General features: G+C 45.4%; 1 protein-coding gene across 1 annotated transcript in view; it reads right to left on the bottom strand.

Annotated features, from left to right (window-relative positions):
- Positions 1–4291, bottom strand: part of NRK (Nik related kinase) — a 139101-nt gene extending 134810 nt beyond the window's left edge. Inside the window, exon 1 of the mRNA XM_048514491.1 lies at positions 3876–4291. Within this exon, the coding sequence (XP_048370448.1) occupies positions 3876–3932 (57 nt within the window). The 5' untranslated portion in view covers positions 3933–4291. The remainder of the gene's footprint in view (positions 1–3875) is intronic.
- Positions 4292–22368: the final 18077 nt, after the last annotated feature.

Here is a 22368-nt window from a genome sequence, read left to right as displayed (position 1 = left end):
GTTAATGCTCCTCCCTGCAATTTTCACTCCACCTTTATCTAACTCTACTGCAGCTTTCCTTAGGATATGTTCTGTGTACAGAGCTACTGCTACAGAAATACAGTGTTGCTGCTGTGAAGAACGGGAAGTCTGAAAGTCAGCCTGGTGCACTGGTTAAGAGCAGCAGATTCTAATCTAGGCACCTTCCGCACAGGCCAATAAACCCAGGCTGGGGGTGGGGAAAACCCCATTTTGGGGGGCAACTTCACATGGCTCCCGCCCCTAAAGCGAGGCTGCCCCATGTTTCCCCCCTGAAAAGAGTTACTCAAGAATCGCGCTATAAAGACTAACTCTTCTTCTGCTAAAGGCTCAGGCCGTTTCCGCACAGGCGGAATATGGCGGCCTGGGGATGGCAAAAACGCCGTCCCCAGGGCGCCATTCGCACAGGGGGCGCAGCTGCTTCGCAGCCGCGCCGCCCTCGCGCCGCCCACCCGGCGCCCGCCCGGTGCCGAGCTGCCGTTTCCAGAGTGCGCTGGGAAGCGCACTTTTCTGTAAACGCTGGCTGGAAGCCGCTGCCGTGTGAATGGCAGTGGCTTCCCAGCGCTTCCCCCCCCCCCACTCCCTCCCTGCACTTACCTTGTCCCCGGGCCTCCGGTGCATCGCCGAGGCCTGGGGACACGCCCCCCTGCCCTGCGACGCTGGAGCAGGCGTGCAGGGCCGGGGGGCGTGTCCTCAGGCCTCGGTGACGTGCCAGAGGCCCAGGGACATGCCGGGTCGGTCGGGCGATGGCGCTCTGCGGCACCGTCGTCCCGGCTCTTTGCGTCGAGTACGCCGACCTGGCCGCTTCCACATTCATGCGGAGACGGCCTCAGATTGTTTTCAGATAATAAGCAAGATTGCCTTTGCAAGAGCTGAGCTGCTAGACCACAGATATTTTACTCTGAGTGCAAGCAGAGCCATTGCCACCCACCTGCAGCATATAAACAGGATACTATACTATAAATACTCATCTCTGAACCATTTCCGATTAGTCAGTGTTTTCAGTAAGACAATGCAATCTTGAACTACATTAGACCCATCTAAACCCACAGATGTCTGTGGGCTTAGCACGGTGTCAACTCTGTTCAAGATTACTCTAAGCATCAGTTGACTTTAGCTGGGTTGAGGCTGCTGAGAGGAGAGAGACGAGTCAGCCAAAAGATTTGATGGATGGAGCGTGGGCCAGGGCTGCACAGTATCCACCTCCAATTTACAGATTGCGAGGACAGATGCTGTGAAAATGATCTGCAAAATTAATCCTATTTCCTAGAATCCTCCAGTGATATCCTCCAGAAGAAATTAACAAGAGTGATAAATTGTATAACCAAGCTACCAAGGAATCGGTCTCTGGAGTTCATATTAATTTTTTTGGATATATAAATCACTTCAATGAGGTTTAAGTGAAGTGAAGGATTTTATACCTGACTGTCCAGGCTTTATTTCTTGGCTAGGAAAGGATATAGGATGAGCTGGAAGGTTTCCATTTAATGGGGTGGACAAAACCCAGTAGGATCTGCTGCTGTTCCCACTACGCACTCCACAATGCAAGGTGAATTCATAGAACTTGTTGTGTGTAACATTTCTGGAAATCACCTCATGACAGAAATCCCAGTCTTGTCAATATTTCAACATGTAAATCTCAACTTGTAAGTATCTCAGCATGCATTCAGATCATGAGACCAAGCTACTTTCAGCAACTTTTCATTTTAAAAGCTGCCGAGTTGTGGTTTGTCTGAAGATTTGGTGAACCCGCTCTCTTGCAAATGTGATAGATCCATTTTCCCCGCCCTTCTCTAAGTTTCCGTCGAGGGATTGCTTTGAGCAACAAATGAACCACAGTAGCAGATTTTCAGCTCTACACCAAATGTGGTCTTTCCCCTCCCTTTTGTTTCTGGAATGTTAAAAGTATTCGTTTGTTTTCATTTTGCTTTTTGAGTGTGCTCTCTAGCCCCCCAAAAATCAGGAGCGAGCAAGTGCCTTTTTAGAAAACAATGTCGTGGCCCATATTCAACACCATTCAAAGCCACAAAACCAGCCTCTAGATATCAGTTGAAAAAGGGTAAACAGTCGGCACAAGAGCCAACTGACCGTTTCCAAATGGCGTGTCTCTTTCCTCTTCAACACTCTGAGCTCAGCGGTTTATAGAGGCACTCCCAACTTTTTTAACAGACTGCAAACAGGAAGAAGGACAAGAAGATCTTGCGAATTCCTCAACAAACTTCACTTTTCCAAATTTTATCAGAGTACAAGAACTTGTCAACCTGAGCTGTTTATCTACTGGATTTTCATCCCACCCTTCCCCCAAGGAGTGGGTAATAGTTCTCTGGACTTCATTTTATCCATCTAATTGAGGAGTTTAGGTTGAGAGGGTATGACTGTTGGATCACCCAGTGAGCTTTATGGGATTGTTTCAACATGTATCTCCCAGTAATCGCTACACTCACTAATCGCTAGATTGGGCTGACCTCATGTCTGCATTTTATCTAGCTCATTTATACTCCACTTTTCCCCAATGGGCCCCCAAAGCAGCTTACATTCTCCCCTTCTCCACTTTATCCTCACAACAACCCTGTGAGGTAGGTTAGACTAACAGAGGGCAACAGGCCCAAGGCCACCAGCAAGCTTCCATGGCAAACTAGGGATTTCAGGCTGGATTCCCACTCCAAAGTGGGGATATCGGGCTGACATCTTGAATGGTTACTGGTTCAAATTTCACTTCTGCCATGAACTTTCAGTCCCCATCTGCCATTTATAACATGAAGCTAGTAATACTGACCTACCTTACAAGGCTGTTGTAGGATACACACACACACACACACAGGAACTGATTTGAACACTTTGCAAAGACTACACAGAAGCACTCTGAAGTTTATCAAACTGTGCTAAGAGCTGGGAGTGAGCAGTGAACAAGAAAGTCTGTGGGGAGGGAGGAGGTTGTAGCAAGACACTCTTGCTGCCAGCCTCCCCCCCCCCCCCGCAACTTGCAGGGCTGGGTCCAGACAGCAAAGGGGTGCATACAGTTGCTGCTACTCTCACTTTGCAAACATGAGCAGTCAAGAGAATCCATTTGTGCATCCAACTTCTGCCAGGTTGACTCTGGGAACCTGGTCCTCCTTCCCCAGTCTGGCACTATTCTAATAGCTGGCACTATTCTTTGGCAACTCCTGTGAGTTCCAGGGCATGGCTAGGAGGCATATGACACAGCAATTCTGCCAACATTAAACAGACCTGGGTTTGGCTTGTGCTTGGATGTGGGTGAAGGCAGACTGGGAAATTTAAGTGGTCCAGGAACAGGACAGAAAGCCAGGTCTGCAGGGGCCACTCAGCACAGACCCTGCAGCAGCAAAACATAAAAGCTACTGGATTAACAGCAGCGTTGGCGGAACTGCTCTCTCTGGGCTCTTCTTGTTCCTGCCCACCCGCACTCAGTGGCATTTCCTGGTGAAGTTAAATGGCTGGTCTGTCCACAGAAAAAAACTTTTGGTGTACACTGTGGTCACCGCCTGCCCTGAATAAAGGCAAGAGACAACTTAAAAAATTGTTGCTTTCAATTGACACAGGCCTACCTTATAGGGCTGATGTCACAGTTCTTGAGATGTGAAACGTTTGCAACAGTGTTAAAGCAAGAAGAAAGGCAAGAGATGTTTTTAACCCGTTGCTTTCAACTGACACAAGCCTACCTTACAGAACTGTTGTAACGGTCCCTGAGATGTGAAGCGCTTGCAACAGTATCAAAACAGCTAGGAAACACCATGAGTTAGTATTATAAGGGTGATCTAAGGCTACGGAGCGGGCAGAGGGAGCAGCCTCAAGCCCAGGCTGCCACGCGTCAACCCGCCTTTCCAGCCGGAGCTTACCCGGAGAGTCCCCAGATCGATGCTCTCCAAACTCCGAGCCGCGTAGTCGCTGGCCATGCTTCCAGTTGCGGCTGCTCGCCTGTGCCTGGCGATCGCCGCAGGAGCCGCTGCAAAACCAGCCCGAGGATGCCCGATGGGGATGAGACGGACCCCCTGAGGTTTCGTGGCGGGTCTAACGGTCCCCTCTCGGGCTCAGCCCTTGCCGGGGAGCCTGTCCATGGCTGCACCGCTCTGTGGCAAACGCAGGAAATCTGCCATGCAAAGCAGGGGGGAAAAAGAAAATGCACGAAAGCAAAAAAAGAAAGAAAAAAAAGGGGGGGGGAGCCGCCCTCCCCGTCACGCAGTTAGTCAGAGGGCGAGGAAACAGCCCCGCTGCCCCGGGGCTTCGAAGGAAAACAACTTTTGCAAAGACATTTCCTCGGGAAAGTTTGCTAGGAAGTGACGTGCCTGGAATGGGCTGGAACGGGGGGGGGGGCACCGTTGATGCAATAGCTGGAGTCGATGGGGGGGGGACATGCTAGTAGCAGGTGAGAGCTAGCCCTGGTTTCTGCCCTGCCCACCCCCAAATTAGCATCCTTATTAAAATTCAGGATCTCAACTGGTGTCAAATTCAGGATGTCACATTAGCTGCAGCATCACTTTGGTGCGAATGCCCTGGCTGAGACTGGGACCATCCAAAGCACAAACATGCAACGGTGTCTCTGGAGCATGTGCAGAGTGCATGTGCTGTGCTGTGCTGCTGAATGCCTGCATTGGGCTCAGTCCAACAACCCACTGTGATATTGCTATTGTTTTCTGCTCTTAATATTCTATTTAGTGAATACTTTTATTCAGCAATACATTTAAACATGTTTTAAAGACCGCTAAAGAAGACTATTGTAGACACCCTCCCTAATTTGGTCTGTATGAAGGGATGCCTGAATGCCTTTTAACATGATTTATATTTTGTGTACTTATTAAAGGATGTTTGTTCTGTTATTTGTAGCCCGCCTTTCTCACTTGGACTCAAGGTGGATTACACAGAACCCCTTCCGCACATGCAGAATAATGCACTTTCAGTCCACTTTCACAATTGTTTGCAAGTGGATTTTGCTATTCCGCACAGTTGCAAAGTGCATTAAAAGTGGATTGAAAGTGCATTATTCTGCATCTGAGGAAGGGGCCCGAGTGAGCCAATACAATTGTCAGGATGGGACATTCAAGTGTGCCCCCCTGTGTGTGAGATACCAGCCTCTTCTTCGATAGCGCCTGGCAGTGATACATGTTCATTTGAGCAAGATGTTGGTGGCTCATGGGGTGAGCTCATGAACACTGACTCAGCACAGCAGTTCCTGGCAGGCTGCAAGAATAAGCTGAATTTCTGACCAGGGGGTGGAAGAAGCTGCCCATCAGTCTGTAGATATGCCCCAGCTGTGTTCAATACACGGATCCACCTGATCATTTTTACATACTGAACCCAGAAAGCAAAGTCACAAGGGTGGGAGGGACCACTCAGTCAGAATGGCTTCTTCAGTTGGTTTAAGGAATTACTTGTCAAAATCGTAAGCATAAACCATCCATGACGCATCATGTATCGGTTAGCACATGAGGGTGGCTTGAGTTCCAGCAGCGAACAGGGGAAGAAAATATTGACATAAATGATGTAGCAATTTCCTTGAAGAGGTTCCAAAACCTGGCTTGACTTCAAAGCATTACAGAGTATTGTCCTAGCAGCCCAGCAAGGAACTGGGTAACGTTGTCAATCTCTGTCATATTTTGCCTTTCATCTTGGCTACACCAAAGGCAAAGCAAACACTGCTCACCCATTGCCCGTTTTACCCTCACAACAGTCCTATGAAGTAGGGCTGCCCAAGTGAGTTTCATGGCATGTGAATCTGAATGCAAGTCTCCCAGATCCTCCAACCTTCTAACCACGGCACGACAATCAGTGGCATACCTGCAGAAAATGGCACCCAGCGCAAGTACTGAAATTGCACCCCCCAAAATTGTACCCCCGGGAAGAGGCGGAAGGAAAGGGTGCCCTCTTCCCTACCTCTCTGGTGGGTGGAAGGTGGTGGGCAGGCAGAAGGTGTTGGGCAGAAGCTGGTGGGTGGGGGTGCAGGAAGAGAAGGTGGTGGTGACAGGCAGTGTGAAGTAGCTCTTATGGGGGGAAGGGGTGGCTGGATGTGCCCCCCATGTGACACTCGCAAGCAGCGCTTTAAGCATTAGCCCCCTCTGTCCCCCTCAGGAATGACGCTAACCACAATAGCTCTTTGGACAGGATTGGTTTTCGCACCACCCCTCTCTGCTGCAGCAACTAAGACCGCAGGCAAACCACAAGAAAGAAAGCAAAACTAGCAGCAGCTCACAACATTGTTTATCTTATTTCCAAACTCGCCTGCTGATTTTCTGCACAGGAATGGAGATCAATGTTGTCTGCAAAACAGAACCCATGACAAATCTGAAGAATGTTGGGAAAGGGCGATGCAACAACAGAGTAGACAGATGAAGCCGCAACCCCGTGTAGATGAGACATTTATCCCATTCTTCCACTAAAGAACCCCGTATGGCACACAGGGATCCCCACCATTTTGCTCTCATTGCAAGGTAGGTTAGTTGGGTTACCAGCTAGTTTGGAGAATGATGACCTGCCCTATAACAGACATCAAATGAGATACTTTTAACAGGGTGATGTTTTTAACCTCCATGCCATTAAAAAAAAGTTCAACTGCCCATTTCCATACACATTAAATGGTCATTTTTTTCCAGGCCACTTGGTACCCTATAGACTAGTCTTGCCCAAGAGCAGCCAAAGGGATGACGGGGGAATTTGAACCCAGTTCTTCTCTCTTACCCCATCCCGCTCCAATCAGGACATTCTTGAATCAACTAGTTTCCTTGTTTCTTTGCTTTGAGCCAAAATGTTGGGCTATGAACCCCGAGGCTTTGTCGAAAGAAGCCCTGAGCAATGGCCCAGTTTAGTACTGCAAGCTTTGGTTTGCTGAGGACAGCAAGAGAGTGCAGGCATCTTTGTCAAAATAAAGAATGAAATGCAATTAGCACAAATTGGGGTGGAAGATAAAGGCACAGAGCTTCTGCCTCGAAGGCAGCTGCCTGTTCTGCTGCTTTGTCAATTCGATATTTACAAGCGACAGATTCACAAGGACTTTGCAGGGGGCATCTGATTTCCTCTTTCCCTTCCTTGAAAGCCCCTGTGGCCTGCAGCCTCTCAGCTTTCCCTCCTTTTCTCCCCCTGGCAGACTCTTCCTGGGAAAACTCTGCACAGCTCCAGCTGCTGAGTCATGCCAGTCCCAATTGTGAAGTGCCAACCGGCAACTTGGACACAGTTGTGTCGTGTGGAACCTAAGAGGATTTGTGAGGGCATGTCACTTCCGCCCACCACTTTATTTCCTCTTTTCATCCTTGTGGCAGCACCCATAAGAACCTAACATATAAGAAGAGCCCTGCTGGATCAAACCAGTGGTCCATCTAGTCCAGCACCCTGTCTCACGCTGGAGGAGCCAGTTCCTCTGGAGGGCAAACAAGAGGCCAACGAGACTGAGGTCTTCCCCTGATGTTGCCTTCTGGCCCTGGTTTCCAGAGGTTTGCTACCTCTGAATATGGAAATTCCGTTTAGTCACCGTGATAGACCCTCATTTTGAAGCTGTCTATGTGTGAGGCCGTCACTAAATCCTCTGGCAGTGAATTCCACTTTTTAATTGCTCGTTCTCTAAAGAGGTATTTCCTTTTGTCCGCCTTGAATCTACTACCAGTCAGTTTCGCTGGATACCAAGATGTTCCGGTCCCCTAATCATCTTGGTTGTTCTTTTCCTTTTCTCCCTCATCTTGGGTTTCAGCTCTGTGAATTTTTTTCAAAGAGACGGTGATCAGAACTGCCCACATATCCTTACCTTTCCATCTTTCCATTGTCTTTCTCACTCGCCCATCTTTGACCTGCCCACCATCTTCACCTATAATTATTGATTTCATTTATACCCTATTTTTCTCCACAGTTAGAACCCAAAGGAGTTGACAGGATTTCCCTCACCACTATTTTGTCTTCATGGTGTAGCCCAGCCCAGCCTCACCAGAACTTGGAAGCAAGGCAGGGTCCGTGCTTGGAAGGGAAACCATCAGGCAATACTCTACAGAGGAAGGTGATGGCAAACCACTTTGGCTTCTCACCTGCCTTGAATGTCCCTTGTTGGGATCTGTGTCGTGACAGCCCTTTATATGCACGCATACATGCACACACATGCTTTATCCTCACAACAACCCTGTGAGGTTGATTATATTGAGAAGGTATAATGGGCTTAAGGTTACCTAGTAGTACTTCCATGGCAGAATGGAGAATCCTCCCTGGGTTTTCTGTACCCAGATGCTTTTAACAGTGTTCTGACATCCAGAAATTTAGCAGGCAATGCTTCCTGCTTCCACCCCCAGAACAGTAATACAGAGGCAGGGAAATCTTTCATAAGCTTAATTTCTATTTGTCAATCAGTCTGAAATGGAGCAGGAGCAAGGCTGGTAAAAACAATTTGGCAGCCATACAGTATGTTGAATGACTTCACAAATCCCACACCAAGAAATGAGAATGCTAAAAATAAACCCACCACCTCCATTTCATAGCAGAGCCTGATTTAAAAGCCAGGGTTAAAGCAAAAGGATGTTTGGTATGAAAAAAAGGAAATGTTAGTATATATGTGTGTGTGAGGGAAGATGGGTTTGTGGGAAAGCAGAACTTCCTTGCTTTCAGCAAAGGAAATAGCATTTACCACAGAGGTTTGGTGTGTTTATGGGGGCACTTGCTCAAGCCTGCAGCTTTCACTGTGCTCCACGGTGACAATAATTTCTTATTGTTATACACTTCCATACACATCCCTGGTGTATTTTCAGACCCAACTTGCCAGCTGTTTCTTCTTTCAAAGAATCACTCCAAAGTTAACATTAAAATGTAGTATGCCTTTGCATCATAACTGCAAAAACCAGTTAGTTGAATACATTATTAGAACATACTTTTCCTTGTAAAGCATTGTTAATATTCTCTCTCACACTTGGAGAGCCATTCTCTTACTATCTTATGAGGTGTTTTTTTCAGATTCAGGTGAGGACTGGCTATGTAACTCACAGAGAAATTTCCCAGTGGGCTGTTGCTCTGGAGGCCACAGAGGAGCAGGAACAAACAGAGCCAGTACCCTGGACTGGACACTCAGCACGGCAGAGACTACTGGATTTGGGCAGCAACATTCATCACTGTTGGCTTACCAATTACTTCCTCTCACATTCCTTTAACACTGCTGCCAGTTTGTGGGAAGAGGCCATGGGTGAGTGCCCACTGTTGATACTGCAGGGTGTGAGCTTTGCTTGGTTTGCTCCTGGGCCATTTTAACTTTCCAGCTCACGCTGCTCAGGATCCAGCCCTTGCTCCTTTTAGACTACTTGGGAATTTGTCCATTATTGTCTCTTGAAGCTTCTTGGGACCAAGTCGATGTATATAAAGGCAGGGGTGGGGACTAGGGACACACCAGTATATATAATATATAATGTTAGACCATGTGTGACTGTGTGGACACTCTTCCAGTAAAAAAGATGCAAAGTCGGGGAAGGTGGAAGTTGCCCAGTTCATTAGGGACAGGGTTGAGCAGAGTCGTATCAGGGGGGAATGGTGCCTGGGGACAACTTTCTCTGGGCATCCCCCCACACCTGCATCCCAGTCACACTTAGGGGTGGGGCCTGCCCCTGAGCCCCGCCCCTCACCCTACCTGCAGGCTGGCTCCTGCTGTCCCCAGGGCCTGGGTAGGGCAAAAGCCAACCTGCACAGAGGCCAGGGGTGGGACTTGGCAGTGGGCGGCCCAGGTGGGCACTGTGGCTGCCCACTGTTTCGTCATATGCCGGGCACCCCCCCATGTGACCAAAAAGCGTGCACCCAGGGACATAGGTGACCTCATGTCCCTATAGGCCATATGCCTCTGGGGTTGAGATTATGGGAGGAAGCTCAATGTTTGCTATATTAAAAATGGAGGTGAAAGCAACAGTTAGTCTGGCAGGGAGGAGAACGATGCAGCAGTTTGCCACCAATGCTAGGGGTCTTTGGTCACAGCTGCTTTATCCAATTATTCTTCTAAGGGTTATTATGAAAATCAGCTGCAGAAAGTAATTACTACTTGTCTCTATTTCACTATTGTGCCCTCTTTTAAACCATCCACTCCCTTTCATACCATCCCCTTCAGTATCTAATTATTCTGGTATGGATTCTCTTTTGGTGGGGTAGCCTTTTAGTACAGGCGGAACTAACAGAGGAAGCGGTCTCCGGCCATCTGTGTGTGTGTATTAAAGTAATGCTTTTGAATGTCTGCGCTCCAAGGCTTGAGCATCAGATTTAATTTAACCTCCCAATATGTTAAACATACATTCAGGAAACAGAACAAAGCCAAGCCGCTTTTACAGGGCATCACTCAGACAGGACGAGGGAAATGCTTCCCCTCTGCTCCCTGCCTCTGCTTCTTTCAGATCACATGGGATTATTATTTTTTTCTCTGTGGTTCAATCAACAAAGATATGCAAGTTGTTCTATAACAGAGTCCCCAACTCTGCTGAGAACGAGTTGTCGTGAACGCCACCACACAATGACTGCCACAGGAAGGACAGCATGAAGACGTGAGCCCTCTACAATGACCTCTACATGTGTTGACAGATGTATGGGAAGGGACAACTGGTATGAATGGCTCAGGCCCTGCATGATTGTCAGTTGTCTGGGCACTGTGAATGTGTGAAGGAAATGTCTACACTTTTACCCCTTCTGCACTTTGACACTTTCTGCACATGCAGAATAATGCACTTTCAATCCTCTTTCAATGCACTTTGCAGCTGGATTTACTGTGCAGAATAGCAAAATCCACTTGCAAACAATTGTGAAAGTGTATTGTTGGAGGCTTTCATGGCTGGATTCAGCTGGTTCTGGTGGGTTTTCCGGGCTGTGTGGCCATGGTCTGGTGGATCTTGTTCCTAACACACTGTAACAGACTTCTCTCTGTGATAAACCTCTGAAGATGCCAGCCACAGATGCAGGCGAAACATTAGGAACGAGATCCACCAGACCACGGCCACACAGCCCGGAAAACCCACCAGAACCAATTGTGAAAGTGGATTGAAAGTACATTATTATGCAGGTGTGGAAGGGGCCATAAGCTCTCTTCCAGTGACTGGCAACTTTTAGAAAATGGTATATTTGATCACAGGGAGAGAGCATACATGTAGACAGTTCCTCTGAACATTCGCTCAGAGGCAGAGCCAGAGAGCTGGTGCCTGCTGCTCCTTTCTAAACGTCAAGCCAATCTCATGCGTAGGAGTCATGTATAAGAAGACTTTTGTGGAAATCAGTTCAATGTCTGGCTAAACATTAGACAGCATTTGGTCTTTGCTGAATTCTTTGACCTTCAAGCACCATTTATTTGGCAGGACCGAATAATCTAGTTTTTTTTTTACTAAGAACAAGTTCTGACTTTGTCCTGTAGTTATAAACAATCCTCTGATATAACTCCAGTAAAAGAACCAGATACTTAGCTAGCTGCAGTTGCCATATACTAAATTGGAGCTTCTTGCAGACAAAATTTCCCCATGTGGACAGCAGGAAGTTCACGCAGTAACCTGGGCATTACTTGTTTGAGTCTGATTTGCTTTCTTCCCATTTACTCCACAGAAAATAACCCTCATTTTCTTTATGGTAAAGAGAAAATGGTCTGTGAGTGGAGCGTCCATTGAGATGCTCCCAGGTAGCTGCTGCAGGGAAGTGTGTGTGTGTGTGTGTGTGTGCGGGGGGGGGGAGGGTGTACTATGTTCCACCTTCACAAGGCAGAGCTACACTCAGGCCTATTCAGCCTTTAAATAATTTTTGGTCTTGTTGCTTAATCAAATCATGCTGAAGCACTACAGTGTGGCTGGGAAACAGGAAGAAAGGACTGTAAAAGGTGTCTTGTGGGGAGTCCCTGTGGGGAGGGGGGGGGCAACTCCAGAGCAAGTGGTGTAGGAAACAGGATGTGCTATTCCTGCACCATTTGCTGCTGCTGCCATAGTGTTCTTTTCAAGGCACATCCTCTCAAATCAGCCTGGTATTCCTTTATTTTATGTGTAAATAGCTGCCCAGTCACTGTAAGACCTTCCAGTTCGCAAGAGCCCCAATGAGTATGTGCATACCATGACAGTTAGATATTATTAAATTTCTACGTGTCTGTTCTGAACCTAAAGAAACTAACGGCACTAAATGAAGCACCCAGTGCATTTGTAACTTGATAGTTCTATTTTTACACAGAAGTGTATAATAATTTACTTTTGCAGCTGGGTGAAAAAAGAAGCAATTTTTTGATGTATCTTGGTAGCACTGTTATATCCATTAGTTTTTTTTAAAAAAAATCAACCCATAAAACAAATTCTCTTCAAATATACAGACACTGAGTGGCTTGATCTTGAATATATCCAAAGGAATGTTACTTAGGGTTGCCATCCTCCAGGTGAGATCTGGAGAGGTCCCAGATTTACAGGTAATCTTGAGGTAACGAATATTGGTTCTCGTGGAGAAAACGGTAACTTTTGAGGGGAGACTATCTGACATTATACCCAACTGAGATTCCACTCCTTCCCAAATTCCACCCTCCCCAGGCACCACCCTCAATATTTCCAGGAATTTGCCATGCTGACAGGGGCTGATGGGAATTGTAGTCCATAAACATCTGGAGCACCATAGGTTGGCCACCCTTGCCCCACTCCCTCTTCTTCTGAAGTCTCTGCCCCCCTTCCCCATATATTGAGATCTATATTGACAACTAGGGAGGAAACAATTTTATTTTGTTAGGGCAGGGGAGATAGTCCAAAAGACTAGCTTTCACTTGCCTACCTGATAAAATTCATAACATAACAACTTTACCAGTGGTCATAATGCGATGTATAACGTTTCAGGTCCAAAGAGGCCCAGGACACTTCAGTTTTGAGGCCATACTTGCTAGCTGTAATAAAAGCAAAAATGACACTTCGTCCATAAAAATAAGTTGTAAAACAACCCTGTGAGGCAGGTTAGGTGTAGCGCTGTCAAGTTACAACTGACTTAAGGCAACCTAGCAGGATTTTCAAGGCAAGAGACTAAGTGGTTTGCGATTGCATGCCTCTACAAAGCAGCATGGGATTTCCTTGGTGGTCTTGGCTTCTGAGAGACCTTGGTCATCTAGGTCATGATGGGGGTTACCCTACAGAGATTAATAATCTTGAGGCTATTCCACTTGTGAGCCCCTTCCCCCCAGTTTCCCACCCTTACAACTAGAGGACGATGGGGTCCACAAAAGGGGGGGGGGTCATTTCAGTGAAATCCTAGAAGGACAAAATCAATACAGAAATCAACACTACTGTTGAGTTATCAGATTAAGACAGTATTATTCTGAAATGGAGTGGAAGGAAAATTCCTGAAGCGTTGTTTACAGGGCATTATGACAGCATGTGTAAGAAAGGTCTATGAGACGGTATCAAAAATATTGGCCGAAGGCCCCCTAGATTTTGAGGCCCTAGGCTTCTGCCTGCCAAGCCCATAGGTAAATCTGGCACTGGCTCCAGGATTTGACAGGAAGGATCAATTATCAGTACTGTCCTAATGCACTTGGAGTCCTCCTACCCCAACTAATTGTGAAGCTTGCCTGGGATTCTTGTGAGTGGTATTTCTCACTTTGTGGAATAGGTTCTCTGAGGATGTTGGGGACCCATGGGAAAGTTTTGGAGGCACTTAAGGGCCATTCCATTTGCCAGAGGTTTAAATGGGGCAGACAAAAGTTGAGTTGAGTTAGTCACTCTGTTTTCCTCCATGGGCATATCTACCTCCTCCTGCAGAAGAGTCTTCTTGTTGTTCCCCTTCAACCTCTGCTAACAGTTTTACTGCCTTTGAACATGGAGATTCTCTTCAGTCACTATGGGTGATAGCTATGGCCTCTCCACCCTGAGTTTCGATTTCGAATACCTTTAATGGCATATAAATAGTTTAACATTATCATTGCAAGATAATAACAGCCTTTACAACTTCTGACGAGTTAAAATAACACCATTTAAAAATTTAGTCCACCCTGAGTCTAAGAAAAGCCAGCAAACTTTTGGCGCTCACTACATCATGTCATAGGTTAAACTAGTATAAAATTATTAACAAGTTGGTAGTATTAAAACGCCCTTCAGTGTAGCTAACAGAAGAGATGTCTGCCATTTTCTCCACATCACATTTCTGACTCACCCAAGTACAGGCACTTACAGAATAAAACATTTCAAATGGTGGCCAATTGTCTAGTCGTTATTGTGCCAAGTGCAGCCACTGTTTGTCTTTGGTGAGGGAAGTCAAATGCAACTCTGACATCTTTCCACCAGGGACCGGACTGAGATCAACAGCTCCTTTTACAAACCCATTAGATGGTAATTACACTGGGGTCTCAGCCCATTGCTCAACTTGGCAGGATTGAAACCTCCAAATAGGAGGCTGGAGGCCTGTGTTTTTTTAAAAAAATTCCCGTTAGGTCTGGCTTCAGCCAAGTCCCTTCTGGAGAGATGTAAAGAAATGGATTTTGCCAATTGTTACTCAGTTCCCGAACAGTCTTGAAACGCGAGTCCTCTCTGACCTTGCTCTGTGATGTCCGCTGGATGTCTTCTATTACCCTGCATTGCAAATCACTTTTGCTTTTAGAACTGAGGCCAGCACATTCCTTCTGTAGAAGAACAGATCCTGAAACTAGCTGTGAATCTCTGGTTATTTGATACAAAAGTTGAAAATATCTGTGGTGTGTGTTTGGACACCAGAAGGTCAGCCTTAATTTACTGACTACACACAGAGTTTTCACAAGTTTGTTTTTTCATCCCAGCTGCTGAGACGAGAGCACCATGTCTACCTTTCTCCAAGTCACAGACAGCTCCAGACTCAGAAGGGCTTACTAAGAAGCCATGAGGTGCCCCTGCTGGTCGTCTCCTCCTTCCTCTTCCTTGCAGAAAATGAGTTACCTTGCTGGACTCGTTGCTATGTGGAGAACTGCAGCTCTTACTTATGTTTCTCCCTTGGAACAGCAGTAGCAGTGGAAGTGTGGCATGTGAGGGTGGTGTGGTGGTAAGAGCACTGTGCGAGGATCTATGCGGAAACCACCTCCGAGAGACCCAGATTCAAATCCCTATTCCGCCATGGAAGCTTGCTGGGTGAATTTGGGCCAGTCATACATGTTCTGATTGACCTACCTCATAGGGATGTTGTGAAGACAACATGGAGGAGAATTATGTAAGCTGCTTTTGGACCTTGCTGGGGAGAAAGGCGGGGTATGAATGTTGATTTGGGAGGCTGGATCTGCTCAACAATGTTGCACATTAATGTGCTCCACCCCCACCCCGCTTTCTTCAGCGATGGCTATTTGTTAAGTTATTCCAGTATTTCACAATGCATGTTCTGACTGTGATTTATAACTGTGCAAGTTGCCCAGTCTGAGCTTTCAGAACTGAGGGGCTATAAATGGCCATAAATCAGTCAAGGCAGTCAAAAATAACACAGTGAAGATTTGCTTCTTTTTGAGCTTTTGACTCAACACAGCTGCAATGAAGTGACATTAATTCTGTCCATGAACAGTTTTACTTGTGAGAGTTGTCTTTTTGTGTCACTGGTGGGCCACTGCGAGTAGCAGAGTGCTGGACTAGATGGACTCTGGTCTGATCCAGCAGGCTAGTTCTTACGTTCTTATGTGTCCAGGTCCAGGTTTTGAAGAGGAACTGGGCATGACCTCTGGCCCTTCCAGTAAGCACACAGTTCCATTAAGCATATGGTTCCTTTATGTACCTTTCTCAGCATGAAATGGGAGACTGCTCTAGATTGCTCTGGGACAACACAGAGCCTACATCTCTACAAGGTTGAAGTAGATGGATCTCACATCTCTGGTTGGCTGTAATTGTCTCCAGGCTATGGTAGATACAATATCACACTGATGCTTGATGCTGGCTCCAGGAGCTAGACCTTTCCCCAGACAATCATAGATATGTGTGCATGGTTAAGTTCAGATGTGTTTATGTGAATCCATGGCATGTGTCTGTGTCTGTTTGGATGGACAGAATTGCAAAGCAATCTCTAAATTTGATGGCTGACCGCAGATCTGAAATCATCTGACTGGTTTTTACAATGCTCTACTGCATCTATCTAGAACCTGGCTTCCAGAATCATAAAGTTTGCTTTGTCTTCTGTGTTATAATGACCCTGGAGGCCACTCAGCCAATTCCTGCTACCTTGCTCCTCCAAGGAAGATAACTTCAAGGCTCTTGCAAGCGACTGTAATTCACCAGTCCATCTGGAGACAGAAACTGCCTTGCTGGGTTCAGCAATATCTCTGGATCTGATCTATAGACTTGGCTTAGCTCTTGGGGGGATACAGGATGCAGAATGGTTTAGGGGTTTGTTTTGTTCTTTGGTAACACAGATTTTGACTGCCCAGTGGGAAAATGATGAGTAGGGCCAAAAGTCCCATGAGCTGCCTTCTGCATGAGGATGTGTTTCCTCCTATTTAGCTGATTTCTGCAGATTTTGATAATGTTCTCTCACCCAGTTATACCATCTGACTTTGGTATGTGCCAGTATCATGTGTAAGGAGATCTGTTGCAACAATTTAGTACCGCTGGTCTTTCTTTACATTCTTCCCTGGTCCATGGTTCATGGCTGAATGTATTTCACAGCCATCGGAGCATGTGCACAAATAGCAGGCAACTAAATTCTCCAGGTGGCTTTAAATACATGTGTTATTTACTTTTAAAAAGTCCCTTTTTTGTATTTCAAGGGGAGAAAATAGTAGCTGCTTTTCATACCTTGACAAAATCTCCTGCAGTGATAATATACCATACTAGCAGTCAGTGGCAGAATATGTTGGCTGTCACAGGTAGTCATTACATTTTAAATGAACCAGATTTGATTCCCCACTCCTCCACATGAGTGGCTGGTGAACTGGGTTTGCCTACACATGAAGCCTGTTGGGTGACCTTGGGCTAGTCACAGTTCTCTGAGAACTCTTTCAGCTCCACCTTCCTCACAAGGTGTCTGTTGTGAGGAGAGGAAGGAAAGGAGTTCGTAAGCCACTCCTTACAGGAGAAGGTATAAATCCAAATTCTTCTTCTCTCCTAAATAATATTTAAGCAATCAGAATGATGCCATAACATTTTGTAATTTGTGATTTGTGGAGATAATTTGTGAAGATGATTTGTGGGGATGATTTGTGGAGAGGAGGAGTTGCAGAGCACGCTCCCTGGAAAGGAGAATTGCTGGTTTCTGTACATATACTTTCGGAAACAATTTTTCAGAAAACCCTTTTAGAATTCAGGGAGAGAGCCAGCGTGGTGTAGTGTTTAAGTTGTCAGATTAGGATCTGGGACACCTAAGTTCAAATTCTCACTCTACCATGGAAACTTGCTGGGTGTCCTTGGGCCAGTCACACACTCTCAACCTCAACCCTGGCAAGTGTCTGAGTAGACACCAAAGAATATCAGGGGTATGACATGGCAAGGACAAACCACCTCTGAATGGGATAAACAGGAAAAGGATGTTTTCTTCAGGTTAGGAAAGGAGCAGATCATGAGACCAGGCTGGAAAAAAACAGTCAGGACTAGTTGAGACCCCCCAAGCTGCTTGAAAGCAGGACAAAGGGCAAGGGGTCAAGACGCATGCGTAATTAGCTGATGCATATTAGCTGACACACCACGGGCTGGAAAAGGCACATTGTTAATGAACGTGGAATGGTAAGGGGCTTCTAACATATGAGGAAGGGGCTTCTAACATATGGGGAAGGGGCTTTAGTATGTCCATGATATGTAATAGGTGGATTGGAAAGAATGGAACTCCAAGTACTTTTAGCTAATGAAGGAACGGAGAGGGACTCGAGTGTTGAGATAAGAGGTATATATGTGCATGTATTGTGGATGGTGAGTGGAGTCTGCCCCAGCAGGGACGGCTCCCCTTCCTTTGCAAATAAAGCTATTAGAAAATCTCTTCTGCTGGTTAGCTATTTGATAAAAGGAATTTTGGGCACCAGATGAACATCTCTTGAAAACTCTATGTGGGCGTTTTCCCCACAGCCAATATATCCTGGGATAAGGAAGTGAATCATCCCCGTTTGGCCATGAATTCCACATGGCTTCCAGGTCTAAATTGGACCCGCCCCATGAGATTTGCTTTACCCTGCGGCTTTCAAATAACAATGATTTGGGTGGTTCTTTTCAAAATCTTGCACCACTCCCGCTCCTATGCAAACATTGCAGGAGATGGACTGGTTTATTTCTCCTGCCTCGCTGCTTGCTCTCCCCGCCCCTTAGCTGCAGCCAATCAGAACATGAGAAAAATGGAATCTACATAAACTAAGTAAATGTACGTAAACTATGTAAATGTTCATGTGGAAAATGAAAATAAACTGGGCGCTTGTGCATAATTCACTAAAGTTCTTCCTCCCGGCCTGAACGCGCTGATGGACAGCCATGCGAAGGGAGAAATCAGGATAAAAACACGGGATATATGATCCCGGGTCTATCCCAGGATATTTTGTCTGTGGGGAAAATGCCAGGGTTGGTTGGGACTTGATGGCACTTTCCACCATTACCAGAATTCAGGGAAGGTCCATGCCTTAAGTGGTAGACCATAGGTTTTGCATATAGAATGGGGCTCAGTCCTTAGCAGGGAGGATTTAATCTTTGCAAAACAGGAGTTTGTAAAACAAACTTACCTGCCCTTTATCTCTTGAGCCAAGCAACTCACTGGATCACATGGCTGATTTGTTTGCAGTTCACTGGAGCCCCAGTCCCTTGTTACATCCTACATATGCATACATCTATCAATTTTACTTTGGAAGTTGTTATGTAGAAGTAGCATTGAATGTGTGTGCGGCTGACAAAATCAAACAAGAGAAGAATCTTAATGGCGGAAAAACCCTGAAGTGTACAAACCTTTGCAAATTCAGATGGCAACCAACCTACTCTGTGAAACAGCCATAAAAAGGAGAAAGCAGGGTTACATGAATTGGGAGCCAATGTAGGGCTGGTTGCTATGACTGCTTTGTTACATTCCTGGGAATTGTTGCAGCACTCTCTCATCCCAAGCAGATATATATCCACCAAACTACTGCCTCTTGCAGCAGAACACAGGCATTTTTAAAAGAATCACCTAGTAGGACTGTCTCCCCCATCCCTTAAATCTGTCCCTACTCCTTTGGGAAGAGGCTATAGCTCAGTGGTGCAGCTGACATCTTGCATGCAGATAGTTCCAAGTTTCATACTGTTTATTTCCAATGAAAAGGATCTTAGGTAACAGGTGTTGGCCAGTGCCAGTGAATATCAGATAGTGAATCAGGTGAAGCAACGGCCTCATCAGGTGAAGCAACGTGCTGTACAAGGCAGCTTCCTACAGCTGTAACATTTATATCTAATGCTCCATAGTCAAATTATCCTCTCTGTGCCAGGAGAAGCTTACCCAACTCTGCTTGTGTGTTTTAGGCTGTAGCTACAAGAAGAGTGGGGCCACCTTTAAAAAGTTGGCAATCCTCTCATTAGCGAACCCCCATAACCCATTTTATTTGCTGACCCTGCTGACTCAGTAAAATACTTGCTTATATTTCAGCTTTGGTCCACAGCTACCGGTATGTGGTTATATTGCTAGGCAATGAAAGAAAAGGCCGACAGCTCGTCATCTGTGACTCTTGGCAGGCTTCCCACTGTTCTTCTGAAATATATAAATAGCTTTTGCTTTGGTCCCTCAGTTTTTCAAATTTCCCCTTCCAAGCAACCCGATTAAACTCTGCATTAATTGTCTTCTGATGGGTCAAACGAGTGTATATTTTGCAATCATTGCTAAAGATTAAATGGCCTCAATCTTCTCATGATATGCCCGTGCAGGGGACACTGTCCATTTGCATTTTAGTTGAATGGATACTTCAGCCCTCCGCTGGAGAGAAGGAAGGTTAAGTGTTCCTCAATAAAAAGGAAAATTAAATCAACGTTCTTCATTTATTCACAATGAATTGTCGCTCCTCCCCGTCTTTTATTGTAGTTTCCTCTGTAACATATAATGCAATTTTCTCTGTCACATAAAATATTCAAGAAAGCTGTACTTTCAATAGTCATCCCAGTGATTGGTGGAGAAAAACCGTGCACTGATTTGGCAATGAGGTATTTGATTACCAGTCCAAGCTAACCTTCCCAAGGAGCTAGTGGCGACAATTGCTTGTTCAGTGTATATAAACTGGTGTGTGGCACTATTATCTGAAAGACTGAGAATTCTCCCTTGTGGGTTTCCTCTGGGCAGTTAACTCTTTACCCATCTTTCCCCCATTCATGAATAAGGGATCTAATGCCCCAAGGTGCAGGGAAACAAATGCACACATGTGGATCATTATCAGGAATGTAGGGAAAGGCCAATTTAAGAAAAATGACATAACATTTAACCCATAACCTTAAACATAGGTCTTCTGCTGCTTTCAGAAGGTGTTTGATAAGATAGGGGAGATGAGTATCTTTAGGGGGGACTGTGGTTTGTGTGCGTAGCACCTTCCCATTTGTCAAATTCCTCTCATAATTCTTTCTTTCTTTCTTTCTTTCTTTCTTTCTTTCTTTCTTTCTTTCTTTCTTTCTTTCTTTCTTTCTTTCTTTCTTTCTTTCTTTCTTTCTTTCTTTCTTTCTTTCTTTCTTTCTTTCTTGATTATTTGAATTTATAAACCGCCCAATCCCCTTGCTGACTGAAGGCCAGGAACAGGGTTCACTTCTGCTTGGGGAGAAGGGCTTATTGTGAGGATTAAGTGTAGCACTGCCATGTTAATTTTTGAGATTAAATGATCTGTTAGCTGGTATAAATTGCATTGGTTGCAGCCATGGGTGGCGGCGCCATCTAAGTCAGAGCGTGGATTAAGAATGGCGCCAGGCAGCTTCCGACAGATTGAGAAAGTACTCTATTGAGCTAAGATGTACTCAGAGCCCAAGCATTGGGGACGGGGGGTGGGGGGAGGGGGGAGGTTTTAGGTGGTGGATACACTGTACCTGAGCTGGGTCTGGTCCAGGGTGCAAGAAATGAGCTTGGTGAAGTGGCTAAGAGTGGCAGTTTGTAAGCCACTTTGAGACTTCTTACAGCTGAGAAGAGCAGGGTATAAATCCAAACTCTTCTTCTCTTCTATGATCACGGAAAGGTCTACCAACATAGTCTGATAAACAAACTAGATTTGTTTCCAAAACACATGAGTTTCCAAAACACATGAATTATACGGTTGGGTTGGGGTTCACGTTGCAAGAATGGAAGAGCCCCTCAAATTATGTTAGGCCCTGTGTATATGGTTAATGAAAAACCAAATCAATAGGACCAATAAGGTGTGAGGCAGAGTAGTGGCCCTGTCCCTTCCCTTAATTTTTGGGGAAACGGATTCCAAACAAAGACATGAACCCTGTCAGTTGACACCCCTAGTTATGAACCCCCAAATGGCAGCAAATCAAAATGTTGATAGACAAGAGATGTCAATGAGCAAGACGTTTTCAAGACTAAGAACCATCCCATTTTGTAGATAAGGTTTCAGAAAAGCATATGCCTATGCCTGGGGAACTGTGATTTCAATGTGGTTGAATGACTACTCCACAGTAATGTTCCCCTAGTCCTTGGGGGGGAAATTGCTTGGGAGCCATTTTGAAAAAAAAATCCCACCCAATCCTTCCAACCTTCGAAAGCAGAGCAGAGCACAGCATGGTTGCAAGTTATGTATATATTGTAGAAGTACATGATACACAACTTTGAAGTCTCTGATCAAAAGCAGGTTGTGACTTGTTAGCTAGAACTAAACTATAGCAATACAGAGATACAAAAACAAACAAAAATCATAGTAATCCTTGGAGGAAGGGTAGATTGTTCTTTTCAAATGATCCTCAAAGAGTGGTCATGGAGACAGATTCTGGCTGCATCACACAGCATCTCTATCCATGTTCCAATTAAAAACAGCAGTGTCTGGCATCTGTCTTCATGCTCATTATAGGAGTCCACCCCATGTTTGATGTAAATGAACCAGATTTCAGAACAGAGTGAAAATAAAAAATGAATGAACAATACAGCATTTCACTTAAACATATGCAGATCTTTTTTCATGCAGAGTTTGTTACTTTTTCTTATTTTCTTTTTATAAACTACATTTCCTCCCCTAAAAGAAGATAGCCAGTGTAAACACAACTCTTGAAACACTTTAAAAAAAATCAGTGCAATTTTTGTAAATGTCATTTCTTTTTTTTTGAAATGCAGGTGTTATATATGGGGAGGTAAAATCATCTCTGTAGAAAAATATATTAAACGACTGACATGTTTTGAGAATTAAATTTAGCCGTTAATTTAGAGTCCCACACTGTGTAACAAATTAAAAAAGTATTTCTAGACTGCCACAGTTTGTGTTGATGGAATGCAAAATGTTTGCGGGAGGAAAAGGGAAAAAACCCTATCCTAGCAACGGAAGCACATTAAAGAGACAGAAAGGAT

Source organism: Sphaerodactylus townsendi, linkage group LG13 (genome assembly GCF_021028975.2).
Source record: "Sphaerodactylus townsendi isolate TG3544 linkage group LG13, MPM_Stown_v2.3, whole genome shotgun sequence".
NCBI classification, from domain to species: Eukaryota; Metazoa; Chordata; class Lepidosauria; order Squamata; family Sphaerodactylidae; genus Sphaerodactylus; species Sphaerodactylus townsendi.
The sequence above is the reverse complement of the archived record's forward strand: the minus strand, read 5'-3'. Positions and strand labels throughout refer to the sequence as shown.